Source organism: Lytechinus pictus, chromosome 2 (assembly GCF_037042905.1).
Source record: "Lytechinus pictus isolate F3 Inbred chromosome 2, Lp3.0, whole genome shotgun sequence".
In the NCBI taxonomy this organism is placed as follows: domain Eukaryota; kingdom Metazoa; phylum Echinodermata; class Echinoidea; order Temnopleuroida; family Toxopneustidae; genus Lytechinus; species Lytechinus pictus.
The window spans coordinates 23,782,181-23,803,634 of record NC_087246.1 but is presented as its reverse complement, the minus strand read 5'-3'; the positions used below and the strand labels follow the sequence as shown (position 1 = coordinate 23,803,634).

General features: G+C 35.2%; 1 protein-coding gene across 1 annotated transcript; it reads right to left on the bottom strand.

Annotated features, from left to right (window-relative positions):
• Positions 1-2,240: 2,240 nt before the first annotated feature.
• Positions 2,241-19,349, bottom strand: LOC129254535 (TLC domain-containing protein 2-like). The gene is made up of 4 exons (XM_054892998.2): positions 18,911-19,349; positions 12,953-13,035; positions 7,458-7,540; positions 2,241-6,555 (listed from the first exon to the last, which is right to left on the bottom strand). The coding sequence occupies exons 1-4, from the start codon at positions 19,150-19,152 to the stop codon at positions 6,178-6,180; spliced, it is 786 nt and encodes a 261-aa protein (XP_054748973.2). The 5' UTR covers positions 19,153-19,349; the 3' UTR covers positions 2,241-6,177.
• Between the last annotated feature and the right edge of the window lie 2,105 nt (positions 19,350-21,454).

The following is a 21,454-nucleotide window of genomic DNA, read 5'->3' as shown; positions in this document are numbered from 1 at the left end:
AGGTCCTTAACAGAACTGGGGTCCGTTGCAGAAAAAGTTGCGTTTAAACGAAAGTCAAAAAATCAATCGCAAGTCTCAAATGCACGCTGTTGATTGGTTGAAAATCAAGTTGCGCATGATTTTTAGAGTTGCGATTGATTGCAACTCTTCCTGCAACGGGCCCCTGGACTGATTTTGCTAGAAACAATTTACATCATCATGAAGCCATCTACTGTCCCATCTTGCAAGCCAAGAAAGAGAGAGAAATTATATAGTCCAATCTGAGCAAAATAGATAAATAAAATACACAATGGACTGATTTTTTAACATTTTACAGTACCAGTATATAGCTGACTGATGAACATATTAGCATCAACTGTTTAAAAATATGAAACTTCACCACTCAAAAACAATATCCTTTTCACAGGGTTTACTGAAAACGATGTCCACCTTTGATTTTTCTAAGAGAAGTATATCAGATCAGTAACAATGAAAATTATATCACAAAAAAGAAAAGTTTATTAGAATTTGAATAATGACAGTTCTCACTACCATCCTAAAACTACTTTACTGGAAACTAGTTTAACATGTAATGAGAACAGTCGAAGCGGTCTTGGAAGCAATCTTCCAAACCGGTTCAGAGAACCACCTCGCGATGCAGTTTTGAAGATCACTTTGCCTAGTTAAACTGGTTTTAGCGAAAGTGAGGACACAACCGTTCTTCAGGAAGCGATCTTCACACATTTTAAGCACGCTACTCCACACACTGTATGGGGAATGCCTACGCTGCGGTTTCAAATTTTATGCAAAACATGTCACCCCACTGAGAGTGTTCCCATAGCAACAAGACCGCTTCGCTTAAAGTTGTTTTGAAAACCACTTTCGGGTGATCAGATGGGATCGATTGCTAGCAAAGCGATCTTCCTAACTGGTTTTCTGAACCGGTTTCCAGTAAACCAGTTTTAGAAAGTATAATGAGAACGGAGTCCACTACTATGGAACATTGAATGCAATTGTTTGGGAAACAAAAATAGCAAATGGTACTCTCCTGCAAAGCACACCAGTCAACTGCACGTATTAAATTCCCCATGAAAAATGCAGATCATCGTTTTTTCTTTTCAATTTAATGTGCCATTAAGCAGAAAATTCCTTTATAGACACAGACATGACGCATGTGACTATAATTTGCAAGAGAACCAAATTTCATTCCGCCCATTTTAAGAACGGGTTTAACTGGTACACAGTATTTAAAACTTAACATTGAGTAAAAATTGTACTTTCTAGTGATATGTCAGTCATTGATTTAATATATTTCTCATAAAAAAATTAGCTTTCATTTTTCTTTAAATAAAACCAGTACAATGTATGTAAATGCATTAACAAGGCAGCTTAAAATCATAATCTAATCAAAGTGACCTCAGAATCTGGAAGAGTTTGTTTTTTCTCTCAACTGCTCAGTGACATCCAAACAAGTATGCACCAATTTCGATGTCGAATTTAGATCAAGACTGGAAGAATATATTATAGCTACCACTAATGATACTCCTTGTTCATTCTATTGATGGTGTACATGTCTAGCGCTTCATATTAAATAAACATTTTTAGTGCATTGTCTGAATAGCACTTCACATTCAAGAGACAACCACTTGAAAGCATATGGCATGACAAAATCAAGAAAAAATTGTTTTAAGGCAGGCTCATTGTTTTCTCTTTTTCATTATTCTCAAAGACACTTGTTACGACAAGGCTCTGACACAGATGTAATTACAGTACACTGTATATCAAAAAAGATATAGACAAATGAATGTCATATCATGTTTGGTTTAACCTTTACATATATTTGATTTTATATTTACTCAAGAAAATTATGAGATATAAAGAAATACAAAAATAAGTACATGGAGCTTTTTGTGATTTATGGTATCACACTGATCACAGAACAATAATATATGAAATTTTGAGTTTGAATTTTACATTTCCCGTGCAAGAAGATACAGGTTTATATGGTTATGATTTTGGTTGGTTGGAACAGAAAAATGGTTATAATAAAGCAATATTGACTGACCTTGGGGCGATACGACATATATGGCATTGGGGCGATACAACATATATCGCCCAAACTAGATTTAAATCGCCCGAGTCATAGACGAGGGTGATATCAATTTAGTGAGGGCAATATATGTCCTTTCGCCCCCAGGCCAGACAATATTGCTATTATTAACCAAATCAGACATCTAGAGCAAAAATCGTTAAAATTTAGATATCTTAGAGTTTAAGAATGGTAATTTACTTTGTCATGTTGAGCAGACTGGGCCTCTGAACTATACCATTGTGACGTAATTGAAATGACGCGACCCTGGCCTGGGCAGGTAGTATCCAGCGTTGTCTCAACTTGATAAACATTGTGACGTATAGCACTGCGCAATTCAAGGATGCGTACAAAAACACATAGAATACCCGGATGTTAGCTCTGCCTTATTGCCCGCAACATTTCCACGCATTTTCTCAGATTATCCTGAGCGGGCAATAAATTGAATCCTTGGATAAACAACTGGAAACTTATTGACCGACCATTTGACCACAGTCATAAGCAGGCAATATTGTATTAAAGTTGCCCTGCTCAGATGTCTGACACGGTTAATAATATACTGCTTGGAGTACCAATAAGGTCAACATGTAAACACTATTGTTTTTAGATCAGTTGTGTACTATCAAATAAATGAACATATGGCAGTATTGAAGTTAAAACTCAGAAACATTAATAATAATTTCAAAACTTTCATGTAGCTTTAATGTCTATCAAAAATCATTTTACTATCAAAGAATTATTTAAAATAAGTTTCTTCAGAAATATCTTCATTTGATGTAGTACCTAAAAATTGCTAGAAATTACCAATTAATCAAAATACATACATTATTTAATCTGCACTAAATTGGAGTGCATTAAAACACATTTGCCACCGCAGCAAGAGAATACATGTACCATGAGTATCATTGCATTAGTCTCATGATACTAAATACATTTTTACTCAGGAAAAGTGTTTTTTTCCTTTGTGCGTTTTAACAGCGAGAATAGAATATTGAAGGCTTTGAGGTACATAATGAAAATGATTTGGATTCTTGCAGTATAGTCAGCCAATGGCATTGTGTCATTCTCTGTTATTTTGTAAATGCTAACATGCAAAGTGCATGAATAAGACAACAAGTTAATGGATTAGTTCTCCAGGGAATGGACTTGAAGAAGAGCATGGAAATGAATAATGTCCAGGCTTGATTCAGCTGAATCTCCTTGTGGGTGTTTGATAAAGCTGTTTGTAAGTTAAGAGCAACTTCTTGAACGACTGGTGAACCTTTCTTACGCACTAAATAATCACCAATGAACATTTAATGGTGAATATCATTTACATGTACAAGAAAGAAAGGATCACCAGTCGTTCTTAAAGTCACTCTTAACTTACGACAGCTTTATGAAACACCCACCAGTTTCAAAACATTGATGTATATAAATGCAGTTTATAATACAAATGGCCAACTTGTAATCCCCGTTCCTGTCTAAACCCTATCGCCAAGAAAAAAAACCATGTTTACGGGGTGTAATTAATATACCACATAAAATCAACAACTGAATGGTAAATTGCAGCAAAGCTCTATGATTGCAGAAAGGAAAAAAAATGGTTTATAGTTGATAAGGTAGGTCTATTAAACAAACCTTACCAGCTTTTCATTTTTGCAATATCATATCTTCGAATTAGTGAACCTTATTCAATTTTCCCACTATTGCACCTTTGGAATAACAAACCTTATTTTATTGTCAGATTAAAAACCTTATGTTAAGAATAACAAACCCAATTTCTGTCGGATTACAATGCCATAAATGTTCAGATTAATGAACCCCTTTTCATCTTCGGACAGACATACATCTTGGTATATATGCAATTTACATGTTCAAGAATAACAAAATTTTGGAATATTCAAACCTCAAAATAATAACCCTATTATTTTCCCACAAGTAAATATCACAAGAATAAAAGTATATGATCTGAATAATTAGTCTTACTCCCAAGGTAAATGATTACGATGTTTTCACAAGTATATCAACATGACAGCACAGACAAATATCAGATAATTGCCAGTGTCTTGAAGGACGACAGTAGAACAGGTGCATGGCATGTGTAGTAGGTCATCATAGCCAGAGATCCATCCTTCACAGCTGGTGATTAATTATGAATGTTCAAGACAAAACACAGTCATATCATAAACAAGAGATTCTTAGTCTTCAAACACAAACCCTTCTCAGTCATAATCTGTAACAAGGTCTGAACAATGAGGCTACAGGGTATGCAGATCCATGCTTGATGTGTGAAACAGCAGACTCAAACTCAAACCTAAACTCAAGGCAGCTTCACAGCAGTGTAATTGTATGTTATTGTCAAATTGGGGTATAAATTGTACACTTGATGACATGGCAATGTTTCGTCAGGCAGTTGAGAATGGATCTCCTCCAAGTGGCTTCCAGCTTTGATTCACAAATTTGTTTCTTTCCATTTCAATTAAATCTGCAATTTCAATGTCATTTATAATTTATAAATTAAATTAATATGTAAACTGTTTACAATTTTCTTTTCATTAGATTTTTTTTCTGAACTGAATAATATGAAAAATTAAGTACTTGTGGGTGTGTTAATGTGAACATCTTTTAAAGTTTATTTCAAGAAAAAAATATGTATCAATTTTCTTGAAAACATTGGGTATGGCACATAACTATGTGGCACAAACAGTGAAAGTAATGAAATGTCTTGTAAGCTCCTTACACCACATGATACATTTATATTCATGTGGTTTCTCAATGATGAAGACCTACAGAGAATATTCAGACATCTCACCAAGAGTCAGATCCAGGCCTTTCACATGGAATCTGGCAATCTTTTCATCACAAACCCTCACTATTAAAGATAAAACATTAGGGAATGAAAGAGAGCCGCTCTGAGCACTGAGAGCACCTCTGATCCCTGGCATAAAGCACTGCATTCTTCAAATGACTAATACCCAATTTCTTCAAAATTCAATTTTCTTGACTTTACTGCGGGGGATTTAATGAATTATCAATCTAATGCAACATTTCAAGTTCTACTAATATAAAAAATTATCCTTGCTTCAAAATAGTAACTTGTTAAATTTCTCCATTTTCAAACTCTCAGATTTAATCTTCAACTCAGTCTTTTCATTCTTTAAATTATAGCTGTCTTATTCTTATCCCCAGGTCTGATACTGTATACCTGATACACCAGATTAACGATACACGTATGTTTTCTTCAATTATTGTTTTAAAGATTATTAGTTTTTCATTCAAAGGCAGTTATATTCTTTCAAAGCATCAATATCACATACACACATCATATAAATTCAATAATCAAACTACTGTATGGTTGAAGTAATTTGGAATCACTGCTGGGTTCAACGTAAACCAACAGATCACTTCCTGCTTCCATTAATACAATTACTCTGAATGACAAACATGTAAACATGCCATTAACAATCTCATGATCACAAACACAGTACAAATATACCCAATTTCTCCGACAGGCACTCACTTTCCCATTCACATTAGAGTACTGAAGCAATATGACATCACAATTCTGAATGCTTTTTTTTTTGTATTTCAGCATATGGATACCATGTTGAGCATGATAAAAAGACAAACTTCTACAGCCCAAAGTTGGGTGGGAATCTATTAATGATGGTCAAACATGTACATGTAGCCCTATTGACATCAAACTGTCCTCAACCAGGCCAATTTAGATTGGCCTCAATGGGGCTAATCGCGTATTGTGACTACCTTGAGCCAACAAGAACCATGCCAAATTTGGTGAGTAGAGGCTTGTCATCATGTGCTGCATGTACCAAATATGATCATTAAACAAATTTCCATATAAAAATAAAGGATGATGACATCACACATTTGCACTTTATGTGAGCAGTTCTAATTAAAAATAATTAATATGTGCATACAATTGCCCAACACATTCCACACCTTCTCATATGCCACATGGTGAATGCATAAAGAGTTTCTCATAAAAATCATATAAAAATAATATGACAACTGAATATGAATATCAGTTTAGACCAGGATGGTGTGTACATGTATATTCATCATATAAAAAAGAATTGTTGAGATGGATAACATGGAGAAACGGAAGCTTATTTGTCTAAGACATCCTTGTAACCACTATTTGAAAAGAAGTCACTGACAAGGAGTCTTAGGAAAAGCACAAAGTTTACAGTGATCATGATCGTTAGTCCACAGCCAGCCAGAAGGCTCATCGTGATTGGTAAGTCCTGCGTGTGCTGGGACAACCACCAAGCCATCCAGATCAGCACACCGAAACGGAACATGATATACGTTATCACATTGACGATGCTGTTGACTATGTAGGTCGTCGATGACTTGGGATAGCTGTTCATGAGTAAGAGCTGCCGTAAATGAAGGAATATACTGTTGACTTCTGCCATGAGCGCCACCACTGCATAGCCTATGTAGTGCTGGTAGTACAAGGCTACCCCAAAACATGTGAATATCTGGAGAGAGAGAGAGAGAAATGGAAAAAGAGGTAGATTATATAGCAATTGTTGACAAAATCATTAAAATTTCAAATGAATGATGGTTGAAATCATCATCATGCAACAAAATGTACATGTACATGTACAGATGGACCGACGATATATTACACAAAAACTATCAACCCTAAAATTTATGATGTGTATATCCCCCCAAAATGTTCAAAGAAACATTTCTGAATTTAATTATAGGGAAGGGGATCTAAGATTTCATAAATCAAGGGGGGCATATGAAGTGTATCAATTTTGTTTGGTAAAGAAAAGGAGTTCCCTCAATCTATGAAGACCTAATTTGGCTCCAAAAAGCCTCCAAGAGAAAATGCAACATTTGTCCCCCCCCCCCCCCCCATTTTCCCACAAGCCACAACTGAGTAGGCCTACAGATGATTGGTCTTCCTTTCTTTCTACCATTCGTAGCTCAGGTCTTTTATTAACACAATTGTTATTGTTAGTCTATGTACAGTACATGTAGACGCTAAAACTACAACACATTACATACAAACCACTCCTTGTGCAAATTCCTCTGAAAAAAAATGTGTAGTTCACTCATGCATGGTGGGCCTTGAGCATGAACAATTGTTCACGTTCAAGTTCTTTTCAATTTTCACGAACTCATTCCATTCCCATTACTAACAAAACCGTATATTTCACTTTGATATGGCAGCCAAACTACTTTTCACACTAGTTGAATCAATGCCAAGTTAAACCAATTTTTTCAGCTTTAAAAAAAAATTCTAAGTACTGCAAATCTTGATGCAAATTATTCTGTGCAGGTATAGTACAAGCCTTTAGCTGAAATCCATGCTTGTTTTATTTCTGTTTTTGTTATAAAAAGTGGTTCTGAATTCTACAAAAATACTTACAACAATATGATGAAGTAGTAAAGGCCACGAACTGGAGATTTTCTTATATGCAAGCATGTCTAGAAAATCATACACGAAATAACCTGCAAATAGAAATAAAGAAAAAATAAATAAGTTGTGAATATACAGCCTTGGTGGTGTCTTTAATAGAGGGGAATCTATGCTGAATTCCAGTTGGTTTTGGTGAAAGCAAAAAAATGTGAGAAACATTATCAATGAAAGTTAATTACAATTCATGAAAGGAAACAAGAGTTTTCAATTTTCACCCTGTACATGTACATGTACACTGTAGTGCCTAATTTGGCAGATTAATAGGCATTACCCACACTTTATATGCCCATGTTATAGGTATGGGTAAGCCCTACATGTACATATTCCACAGCCACTTTATCAGGATTTATTTTTACAGAGCATTTATAAATTAAAATTCATCACAAATTTCTGAAAAAATGGAAGTCTATAAACTTGACAGTACATAATGTATGGGAGAAGTAATATCACAAAACTGGCTTTACCATATAATCTTTGAGGAGAGATGGATTTGGGCAAGCTTTTATTGGAGTGCTTCCCTCAAATTTACTTCTTTACTTGGACACCATTCTCATTACTGTCCTAAAACTAGTTTACTGGACACTTCTTTTATAAAAAAATAGGGGAAACTAGTTTAACTTCTAATGAGAATGGTCGCAGCAGTCTTGGGAGCGATCTTCCACACAGGTTCAGAAAACCACCTCGCGATGTAGTTTTGAAGATCGCTTTGCCTCGTTAAAGTGGAAATAGCGTGAGGACACAACCGTTCTTCTGGAAGCGATCTTCGCACATTTCGAGCATGCTACTCTACACTGTGGTTTCAAATTTTGCACGAAGCATGTCACCCCACTGAGAGGGTTCCCATAGCAACAAGACCACTTTACTTAAAGTGGTTTTGGAAACCACTTTTGGGTGATCAAATTGGAAAGCTGGCAAAGCGATCTTCCAAACTAGTTTCCTGAACCGGTTTCCAGTAAACCAGTTTTAGAATGAGAACGGTGTCTTGTTCAATCGAAATCCACTTGATGAGTTAACATCAGGAGGGTGTTTCACAAAGATTTAATAGAGTCTCACTTACAGTAAATGCCTAATTGCGTCCAGTATAACAGGCATGACCGCATTGGTCAGACCATGTGAAGAGGGCACACACTACTGCGTATCAATTGATCAATAGATTGAGCATTGCATATCATGTACATGTACGCGTCAGCATAAAGTGTGACTCTATTAATCTTTGAGAAACACCCCCCTGGATGGACTGAATCTGAGTATGTTGCTCATCATGGACTGAAGAATGTGTATCATGGTGGAAGATTTAGGAATTGTCAAAATGATAAGAAGATGACTCAAGTTTTGTTCACTGTCAATTTTCAAATATTAAAAAAAAATCCTCTAAAAGAAAATCATTATCAACTTAATCTTATAATTAGAGCACCTCTGGCAGTCTCATCTACATTACGCAATTCAATATGGCAGCAATGCTGACTCTGAAAACAACTATCAAATAATTATTCACAAAAACACAATCCATATAAAAATAAGCTACGTTCGTTGACCCTAAGGCTAACGGATATTTGACCTTGATCATGTGACCTAAGACTTGTGTAAGATGTTCAGTAATATTTTATTACCCCTAGATGTCCACATTTCATGAACTATATCCATAAACTTTCAAAGTTATGATGGCGATTCAATGATTACCCCAACATGGCTAAATTCAATTGACCTTAAATGACCTTTGAACTTGGGTCAATGTGATTTGAAACTCACACAAGACGTTTAGTGGTATTAGATTACTCATATGTCCAAGTTTTATGATCTACTGTACATTTACATGTAGATCCATAAACTATTAAAGTTACAACTTGGTAATTCAACATATACCCCCAACATGGCCAAAATGTATTGACCCTAAATGACCTTTGACCTTATGTGTTCTGAAACTCGGGCAGGATGTTCAGTGATACTTGATTACTCTTACATGTATGTCCAAGTTTTATGAGCTACATGTAGATCCATAAAATTTTAAATTTATTTGGTAATTAAACAAATACCCCCAACATGGCCAAAGTTCATTGACCCTAAATGACCATTGACCTTGGTCATATGACCTCAAACTCAGGCAGGATGTTCATAAAACTTGATAACTCTAATGTCCAAGTTTCATGAACTAGATCCATATATGATATTTCAAAAACTTGACCTAATCACATTAAGCTTTTCCGAGCAGCGCCTATAGTCTCACTCTGTTTAATATGCAGGCGAGACAAAACAAATTTATTGGACAATTGCTTTAAAAAGTAGATGTAAGAAAAGGAATAGTAGCCCTTGACACACATGGCTGGAAAGCAAATCGCTCTTGGAGTTGGAGTTCACCTTCAGCGTTGTTGAAGGATCTAAAACTACTTGTAGAAATTTGAAGGACTTTCAAGAGCCTGATTAAACTGTCTTATCACAAATTGTAAATACAATGTTCATAAAAAAGCACAACTTATCGACAGGTCATACTGATCATTGCTGATCTGATTGTTGGGTAAAACGAGGCCATACATGTATGTATGCATGATAGATCATACACATGTGGGTCAATATGTAGTATTTTGTGTACAAATGACCTTTATTCATCAAAGGCAGTTTAAGTATTAACTTTGTCAAGAATTCAACACCAAAATCACCATTCCAGCCAGTCAGCCACACACAGATAGGCATATCAAACATCAACATTTTCCATTTCATTTTTCTCACCTGCAGACAAATTGGTTTTATTGGTATTGGTATTATTAGAGCAAAATATTGGTGAAGGTTTGCCATCAAAGAAGAGAGGTACAAAATTTTCAAGTTTTTAATTTGTGACAACATTATGTGAGCAGCTCCATCCTCCATTTTGTAATGTAGTATAAATTCTACAAATATTAATATTTGAATGGAACAAGATGAATAAAGGAAGAAGGGAACTGTACAGTCAGATGATAGCCTATATCCTCAGCACAATTAAAATCACTTAAATATTTTGAGAAAATGACACTTTAAGGAATTTATATCACACAACATGGAGGAGCTGCTTATCTGTGATGTCACAATATCATTTTTTTTTAAGTAACCCTCATTCTTTGACTGACTTTCATCACAAATTCACCAGTATTCTTCTCTTTTTTTCAGGCGTAGTGGAGTGGTGCAATTATGTTTTGAGTTGACCTAAAAGACGCTCAAAGTTAACAAGAGGGTTTCCTTAAAGGGATGGTCCAGGCTGGAAATATTTATCTTGATAAATAGAGTAAAATTCACAGAGCAAAATGCTGAAAATTTGATCAAAATCGGATAACAAATAACAAAGTTTATTGAATTACAAAGATTTGCATTATTCCGGTGAAACAGTTCTAGGCATGTCTTTATGAATATTCATTAGGTGGGCTGATGATGTCATATCCCCCTTGTTCTTTTGTATTTTATTATATGAAATTAGGTTTATTCAAAACTTTTCGACCAAGAACTAAAACAATTGGATTGACAACTGATTAAGTGCATTAGTTACTTATTGCCGCAACTTATTTCATCATAGTGGAGCATTTTGCTCTGTGAATTTTACTTTATTTATTTAGATATAGATATTTTCAGCCTGGACCATCCCTTTAAACCGCTGAGAAAGTGTTGCAGTAAAACTGCCATAACTTTTGTTAATGACCATGAATCTGAGTGATATTTATATTTTTGAAAAGAAGAATGATTACCTTGACTGTTCATCTCATTTATAGTTTTGCTGTTTGTAGAGTAAAAATACAAAAATATGTCACATAACTCTCCTTAAAAAATGAAAACAAGTAGTCAAAAAAAAAATTGCTTATTTCACATTTTCAGTCTTACAGCATGGACGAAACTGAGATGTGTCAGAAAATATAAACTAATGTACAAATGTACATGTACTAGAGAAATTTTGTCTGAAAAATCATTTCTGGTAAGCAAGGCATACGAATATGTCTGGAAATAATCTGACTCATTGCGATTTTCAGCCCGAGAAATTTGTGTTCTTGCCAAGTCAGCACACTAAAAGCGATGGCGCCCAATTGATGATGCCATCACCTGACTTTGGTCCCGTATACTCACTTTTTTGTCTGTTCTGAAGACGGTGAAGCACAGGCATTGGCCAGCTGTGAGCCAATGCAGCGAAGCTGCATGAGCATGCAAAACGCCCATTCATGTCGTGGACAAATTGATCAGAATGTGGTTTTGCAGTGCAGGTGTAAGCAAGTTGACCAGTGAAATGTAGCTATTTTATAAGCTTCATCATTGATCACAATCGTGTGTCGATAAAGTAAAGACGGAATAGAGAAAATTTGAAATTTCTATGCTCATCTTATTCCTTCGATCAGCTCACCATTCCTTAGAAAAATGCATACATGTAAACACTTGGGCCTGGTTGTAATAGAAAGGTTTAGTGATTGATCGCAGGGCTGGGTGCCATAACTGATTGCACTCCTTGTTTTTTTTTGTGTGTGTTCCAACCCCATTTACATGTAAATAAAATACGATGATTTCTCAAAAATAGGTCTTCGGCACAGCATGGATTTCCGTTAGATGGTTAGGGTGTTTTTGCCGAGTTCATTGCACCGCTCCGCTTGGCCGGTTTTTTTTCAGCTTTTATTAAAACCAACTTATTGCCAGGGTGAAATTCCCCTTTTTAGTTCTTCAAAGGAGCATGACGAGAAGTGTAAATTATAACGGTCACTTTTATTGGACGAAACCACTGGACCACAAAAATCACTCTCAATGTCCTATTCAAATCCAATTGAAATGGATAAATATGCTTTTATGTCTGTGTATCAATAGAAGCTAATTTATTTGCTTTGGCATTGTAAACAGCAAAAGGGAGAGAAGTGCATGTAATTGTGTATCACATGATTGATTCCATTGTAGAGGTGTTATGGTCAACAGATTTCCATCACACTCAGCTCATCGATCATTGTGAGGATGAGGCTGTGAGTGACCATGGGGTGATAGAAGGGCCGGTCTGGAAAGCACTGACGGAGTGGTAATTTCCTCAACAATCAATGCCGAAAAGTCAATGTCCGGTTGAAAATGTAGGTCAAGCTTTAATATACGTATTATGACCTTAAATTTTATATATGAAAATGTAAAAAGCTGTAGTATGTGTATAAAAAAAAACATTACATGAATTCATGGACTATCTCAAAATTAATAGAGAAATATCCCCAAAACTGAACCACGTAGTAGCTAAAAACCGTGAAAGAGTTCAGATACTTGCAGGGATGTCAAAATAAAATAGTTTGTTTAAAAATGTAATTAATAAATTTAAAGCATTTTAGGAATATTTTTAAACATAACGAAATAAACACTTTTTTTTATCACAAACCTGCATCCTTGGAAGACAAGTACATGAACATTGATCATCATGACAATATACATGTACCTAAACAAGGACCTTATTAAAAGCTTCTTGTAGTTCTTACCTGTAGAAAGGGAAACTAAAATCTCACTGAATGGAGTAAAGTTGTGTATTAGGTCATCTAAGATGAACGGAGATGTGTATAAACTGTAATGAGAATATAGAGAGAAAGAAAAAAATTAGAGCCCTGTTTCAATAGACCGTGTTCTGACGAAAACAGGACAAAGAGGGGGTAGAAAAGGAGGGGCATTCATCTACACATAAAAATATGGATGGGAGACTTCCATGCACCAATAACAGATATTTGCTAAAATCCTAGCAGCTATGGGCCTGGGGGTGGCAGTCATTGCAGGGCCATCATTTTTTTTCCCTTTTTTTTTAATCTTTGCAGCTTTTATTCGTCACAAAAACAATCAAAGTATACAAAACATATCGTTGCACTTCAATCAAACAGAACATTCATAGTTTTCATACAAACTGTGTATAAGTACATACAACATACAATGTATCCTAAATAAATTGTGTACTCAGAATAATTTACAAGCAACTTGTACCCTAGTCCTGCCGACAGGACGATCCATTAAGTGAAAAAGAAAAGGGACCGTGTACGGTAATACCCGTCGGTCCACGGTCGTCCTGGCGGCATTACAGGGGTATAGCGCAACCCAAAAAATATGACATTTTCATGTACAGGTGTATTAACATGACCGAAAGTACGTCGTAAAAAGACACCACTACAACATGAACAGTCCTAAGATAAAACAAACTCACAAAAATATGATTAACACAAAATACTAATCTACAGTGGTTACAATTTATGCAATGGAAAAATACTTGTGTATGTATTGCCATTTTACATTGTGTTTTTTTTGCAATAATCATTGCTATCATTCTTCCAAAAATAATAATTAGTACATAATCACATGCACAGATGATGACTGAGAAGTTTAACAAGTGGAGCACGTCTGGCAGTCTCACTTGCATTACGCGATTCAATATAGCAGCAGTGCTGACATTAAAAAAAAAACACCATATAAAATACTATGTTCATTGTCAATGACATTTGACCTTGATAGTGTGACCAAAGACAATCAGTGATACTTGATACAGTTGTATGCACGTCGTCATGAGTATTCATTAGGTGGGCTCATGATGTCACACCCCAATTCCCTTTTTTTTATTATTACATGTACATGAAATCATATTAAATTATTTCATTTTTTATACAAACTTGAATGATATGACTCCCTTAAATGATAAAAAATGAATACATGTACATGCATTATTCAGTTGTCAATTCAACTTCTTCAGTTCTTGCAGGAAAAAATATTCATAATTTCATATCACAAAATACAAAAGAAAATGTGGGGATATGACAGATCTGTAGTTTGCTCATTGAATATTCATGAAGACATGCACAGAACTGTTTTAAACACCTACATGTAATGTTGCAAATGTTAAATGTCAATAACTTTGCTACATGTATTCCTTGTCAAATTTTGATCAAATTTTCAGTCACAGTGTTTTGTTTGTCTGATCTGTTAAAATCATACATTGTATGTATTATCTTCAATCTTGAGTATACCTTTAATTGGAAGGGGCAATTTTTTGTCACCCTCACTTTGTCAGGAAAAGGCAGTCAGAAAAGCATACAGATGGGGCTAAAGAGAGGACCCTAAGGGTGGGGCACTCGTCCATAGCTTTTCAAAATGGACCCATAAACAAGTACAATGTACATGTATCCTGCTTTTAAAGGAGACCCTATCAAACAAGTACCATGTATGTACTGTAGGACCTATTTTGTAACTTTTCCCTCCTAAATATGTACCCTTGAGAAGCAATGTCTCAAATATTCATGATCGGGTGAAGTAGACCCTTTCCACAAATCCTTCGCAAAGGGCTGTTGAAAAATATACCATTTTCTCCTAATTTTGTCAATTTTGATACCCTTTTCACTACACTTGCATACAGTACATCTCCCACTCTAGAAAGAGGTGCTTTTTTCGTTGACATGCATGGAGTCCACCTTGAAATGAGAGTGGCCCCCTATAATATTGACAAGTATGAGAATATGCCAAAATACTATAAAATATTTCCCTAGATATACTTTGATCAACACTTTAATTTCCAGGCAACTACACAGCACAAACAAATATTATTATAATTTGTTTCATCTTTAAATGAATATGATAATTCATAAGGAGCAGACAAATATGCTCAGTAAACCATTTCATTTCATATGTCAAATTAAAGTACAATGGTCAATTGGAATTCTTACGAAAGCTCTACCCCCAGGCACACTCGCATTTAATTAGCACGCACTGTGTATACTGTAGTGTCATTGCGCTGCCAACATGGAGCTACTAACGTAGTAACTCCATGGAATTAAACCCTGCAAGGTCAGGTAAAGAATCTACAGACTGTATAGACAGGCCTACATTCATACATGTAAGGGGGGGGGGGAGAAGCCACAAACATGTTGGGCAACTTTGGCTACATGTATGTATTAATGTACATGCGTCATGTAGTACAGTACAAATTGGCCACAAACACGTATCCCAGCATTAAAAAAAAAGCTACATTAAACTAAAAGTAAACAAAAAATAGACCCTCCATGTCGAATAATTAGCCTGATGCATCAAATTTTCCAGACCAGAATTCATGCAAACATAAAGGCCTGTCACTATTGGCCTTCAATATGGACCTTAAGGTGTAGGCCTACATGTATGTAAATGTACTGTACATAGTGTACCCCCAGCAAAAGACAATCAAGTCTACATGTACATGAAAATGCTAAGTACATATGTAGACAATGTACATTTCAGATTTCCACAAACACTACCCCAAAAATCAAATTTTTCTTGACTTTCAACCAATGAAGGTGTATATTATAATTAGGGACTTGAGCTTGATTTCTTGAATAGTGTTTAATCATAAATCTTTCTGTAGCAGACCACTGGGCCTTCAAAATAAAGCTTTTGCTTGTCATTCTTCATGTAAATGTTTTTTTTTATCATGCACTTCACATGCGGCTATCATTCATAAATTCTTTTTTTTTTTATATTTACACACCTTAATTTATCTATTACATTATGACTATGATGCAGTGCCACATAATTAGAGGCAATCACTGAAAATGAAAATTACACAGAATTAAATTCCCATGTGAACATAACCCCTAACGTTACACAACCGCCCCATATGTAGGTCATAGTATGAACTCTGGGTGAATGAATGAATTGAGCTGCGGATTTCTCACACTTGCGTGTATTTGCATACAACTAATGTACCGGTACATTGTAAGCATTGATTCTGGGAATGTGGAGTAGTGTATGATATACATGTAGAACTGTCTTGGAGTATACTGATGTTAGTTATAAAATCTCAATGCACTGTTGATATATACAGTATAATCACAGTAAAATCAATTGAAAACAAAATATGTAAAAATCTTACATACATGTAAAGTACATGCACTGTACAATTATTTTGCATCTGACTCTGACAGGAGTAAGTTTGTCTTCAGCTAAAGCCAGTAGGTGATGATGATGATGATGATAACATACATGTTGTACACGTACAAGCATCCTTCTTCATCAGTATTACTAATCCCGATTATTCAGGTCATCATTATCAAAATTAACTTTGCCTTTATAAGCAGCTCTATTAGAATAATGTAGTATTAATCATCATTATAATCATCATATCATTATCATCATCTTACCATCATCATTATCATCATCAATTCATCATCATCATACATGTAGATCTTCTTCACCATTGTTCACGATCGCTTTCACCACCATCATCATCATGGCATCATCATGTCATTACCACCACAATCACCATCTCCATCATTGTCATCTTCATCATCACCATGTCCACCATCGCTTTCACCACCATCATCACCATCCTCATCGTTGTCATTTTTATCATCATGATCATCTTCGTAATCGTTGGGTCATCATCATCATCATCATCATCATTGTCGACAGCGGCTCTTATTTATATCACAGCCATATCAATAACCAGATCATTTAGTAGATTATTGTGCCTGAGTTGATCATGCCAGAACACGGGGGTCCTGCAACTGTTTTCCCATTCAGTGTTACAACGAAAGTTCTAAGTAAAAGCAGCTCACAATTTTGGCTAAAAGATTTTAACTGAGCAGCTTTTTCCAAATATCTATAAAACCTACTAGTATCCATTAAATTAATCTAGGCAGAGGTCACGGGAGGTGGGATTGACATGTTCCATTTCTTCAGTTTACTGTGTGTATGCAGCAGAACACAGCAGAATGAGATAACAGAATAAAAATACAATGCATACTTCAGCTTCAAACACAACAGTAGGCTACATGTACGTAGGCCTACACTGCAAAAATTCTCAAGTTTAGTGGGTCAGAAAAAAGACAGGAAATTACTAAGCTAGTGCCAAAACGATAATGGCCCTGGCAGATCTACAACATGTGACTAATTGTTTCAGTTTTCAATTTTTTACAAGTAGACCTACATGTACATGTATGTGTACACTGTACCTGAACATGATTGTACATATGGGTGTAGTACATGGTATATGTACAGATTCTTCAACCCTACAAACCAAACTCAAATAAGACATCCACATCCCAAAACCCCCCCCCCCCCCCTCCTTATGACAAGTTCAAAGACACAACCTATTTAGGCAGGAACCAGATTTGAGATCGGAAAAAGGAAACCAATATAAAGGGGTTTTGCAGACGTGATATTAGCCTATACACTGTATACGAATGAGAGATTTCTATGAGTTTTTTTAGGGGGGGGTGAGCAAAACCTTCTTGTGCAGTCTGCCTACAATCAATCCCCCCCCAAAAAAAAATTAATCATGTCCTCTTCAGTGAGATAAAAATAAAATGGTAATAGGTAAAAATGTAGCATATCATTTAGAATTTATCACATACAAAACAAAAACAGTGTATGATCAAGATGGGAAATAATAAATTGTACAGTGTGAACTTGACTGATCTATGAATTCACTCAAAAGGCAGTCAATGAAGAATTCTTTGGTGTTCATTCTACTAGAGCCTGTCAAAAGCTTTTAAAAATTCCAGTTACACAAAAGTACACTTGTTTATTTTCTTCTTCACTTGACCTTGATCCTTTGTAAATTAATACATGTAAATGTAATTTCACTTTTTACATGATCAAGCCAATGCCCTAAATTATTTAATTTTATTATTTTTTAACACCCTTTTTATACATACTGTACAAGTGATACAACTACAAATTTACTTATTAAAATCCCAAACAGTGACAGCTACAAAGTACAGAGAGAGTCAAGATCTAGACACGATTACAAATCCTAAATTTTATTTATAAATCAGTCTATTCCATGCTTGAGAAACTTGGTTTAACCAAGGAGGTTCCACTTTAACTTACTTTTAATAAGTTGTTTGGTTTTTTTTTGGAATTAGCATGTTGACCAAGTGCTGAGTAACAGTGCATAAATAACTGTTCTGTGAAAAATAATCAAAACTTTAAATGTCATTAGACATTACTTTACTTTCTTCCAATTTCGATGAAAATTTCAGCATCATGCTAGTTTTATTTTTCTCTTTTTATTCAAATCAACATTTTCCTGGGATGGACTTGACCTTTTCCTGTTATGTACGGTACTCTGAAACTGAAAAATAAGTGAAAATTTATGTCAGAACTTTTACATCTGATTTGGATGAAATTTTCAGCATTTAGGCTTGTTTGATTTTTCTCTATTGTTGATTCAAATCAACATTTTTCTGGGATGGACTTTACCTTTAATTAATACTTAGATCTAGGCCTCAATTTTCAAGTGGAAATATGTCATTACAAATACATTATTGGGTGAAAAGGGAGGGGTGTCAGTAAGTCAGTCAGTCACTGTGTGTCTGCATTGCCAACAATCACAATGGCATGAATGGTCTGTGAACTATATTATGAGAGGCATTTTGCATTTTAGTTTTACTAAAGTAAAGTTTATGAGGAAAACAAATGCATAATTTAATTACCAATAAAGTGATCCAGTCCCTGTGAGGAAAGCATGAAGAAAAGAAGCCATAACATTCCGCCATTTAAACCGATTTCCACCAGAATATTTATCAGGCGCGGGCACATAGTTGAGGGCTTGATTGTAGCACTGGAAGCCCAGAACTGACCCGAACAAAGTATACAGCACAACTGACCAAACTGCGGGCACTTCGTTCAATCCGGCCTCGACATGTCTTCGTAAATTTGATTCGATTTGATCCATCCTGTTCTCTTCTTTACCGTTTTCCTATTCGATGAGAAAAATGACAATACTTTACATCAACCTGTGAACATGATAATTATTCTAGCAAAATAGATCCACAAAGTCAAAGAAACGCGTCCAAAGAAACACACACTTTTCTAATTATGTAAGTGCACTGCACATTGATCTATCCTACATATGGTACGGCAATGCAATGTGAAAAACTGTAGCGCGCAGAATAGAACTGAGAAAGAATCGCGGGGCCGGGTAACGCCCTTGCCCTTAGTTTTGAAGCTCCTTAACCTTGGAGTGGTATATATAGAACCGGACAGTCGTTGGTGCCCATGCAAGCAAAGAGTTATGTGCCCTTGAAGATGTGGTGATTGGCGAGTGTTCTTGAGAGTTTCGGGAGAGTTTCGAGACCATCTGAATCATTTTTCATTTATATATACATCAGATCCCTTACTCCTTCACCTTAGCCTGCACTGTAAAAAAAAAAAAAAATAGTTGAAATTACTCAATAAAATTGACGCAAAAAAATTGCCTTTAATTTTTTCAAGTATTTATAAGTTTGGCATGCAGTTTTAAGTCCCGGTTTAAGTAAACTTTACTTATTTTATTTGCATCCATTTTACTCAAGTAAATTAAATTACAACAACTTAATTAAATTAAGGAAAACAAGCGCTGAAATAAAAACAACAAACAAACAAAAATTAATGGGGGAGTGGACTTTCGTGATACGAAAGTCAGCTCCCCCATCGTCCCACTTTCAGTGGCATCATTTTCATCTTAGACATCCTTTGTCCAAATATTAGACTTTATGCATTGCCACTTACCATGCTTACCTGTACATAATATATAGGTACTGACATTTACATACGCGACCGGTTCATATCCTAACAAAATATTCAAATTTTCCGAAAAGAAATCTGAAATTTTCTGATAAGTGACTTTTTAATGTTGCTCTTTCTTTGATTCAACAAAATGTAGTGTACATCCTAATCCAAAAACAATTTCAAACAAATAGATGTGACAGTTATTTACTTGCCCTTAATGGATATTCAGGTATTTAAATAAGGCGTTAATTGAAAAATATAAGTACATTCAATCTTTGCATAATTGGAGTTAAATATTAATTGAATCGAAGCAAGCTAGCAATACGTTAATTTTCGTAAATATATATTGAACCCAAATAAATCAAGTAAATTAAAAGACAAGTTAAATCTACTTAAAAATCGAGAAATAATTACAAATAATAGATTCTACTTATTTATGTGTTAACTACTGATGCAGATGATTTTTTTTACTGTGTGCATGAGTCCCCTTATACTTTTTCGTTTTTACGCGTGCGACGCAGCCGCGGGGGGGGGGGGAGCTGAATAATTCCGTCCCCCTCAAATGCCCATGATGTGCAATATTGTTTTCTTTGTCATTGTTACCCCCTAGTTGTTTTTGTGTTTCCTATGACGAGGAATTTTATGACTCTGGTTCTCCCTTCTATCCAATGTCCAATTATTATTATTCATATTTTGGGGGGGGGGTGGATATTACTTTATATTCTTTTTTTAAGGATTTGAAAACAACAAAATAATGTGTAATGTTGTTAAATTTGCAACAATATATAGATGATACTTCAGCATTAGAATAAATATGTTAAACTCCAAATAATTTTAAAAGTAAGAAATATTAATATTCGTATCACATTTTTGGCGAATAACTAAGAGAAGTCTTGCCAACGTGGATTAACTTTTTCAAAAATTATACAAAAACAAATGAACCATTGCTTCATCTTCTTTCTTAAAAAAAAGAACAGCTTGGAGAATCCTTCAGGGGCCTGTAATCGACGAAGTGCTGGTATGGAAAAACATTTGACTAGCAAAAAAAAAGTTATATGTTTTCACCCTATAAACTGAAGGTAATTTTGATCAGAAGAAATTTGACAAGCAAAAAAAAAAAAAAAATCGCTTACAAAATGAAGGTGATTTTGTAAAATGTCGACATAATAGCATAGGCCTATACCCAGAGGCGGAAATCTCTCCCAAAAGGTAGGGGGACCAGGGGCTGGAAAATTTGACAAGCAAAAAAAAAAAAGAAGGTTATCACCCAAAATTTAAGGTCATTTCGACGAAAATAAATTTGACAAGCAAAAAAAGGGTTGTCATCACAAAATACATGTTTTATTTCGATTTTGAATGATGTAGTTCTTACCATCATAATTATTATAGACCAAAATAGTATAGGGGGACATTTTGATATTGTGTCCCCCTACTATTTTGAGTAGGGGGGGGGGGGACGTCCCCCTGTCCCCCCTGGTATTGCCGCC

What these genes read in the sequence shown, in the direction of transcription:
- LOC129254535 (XM_054892998.2), bottom strand. Translation starts at nt 19,152, where the DNA reads ATGGATCAAATCGAATCAAATTTACGAAGACATGTCGAGGCCGGATTG. An exon ending in TTTAGTTTCCCTTTCTACAG is followed by an intron (nt 7,541 to 12,952) that starts GTAAGAACTACA and finishes TTCTATTTGCAG; the next exon opens with GTTATTTCGTGTATGATTTT. An exon ending in TACTACTTCATCATATTGTT is followed by an intron (nt 6,556 to 7,457) that starts GTAAGTATTTTT and finishes CTCTCTCTCCAG; the next exon opens with ATATTCACATGTTTTGGGGT.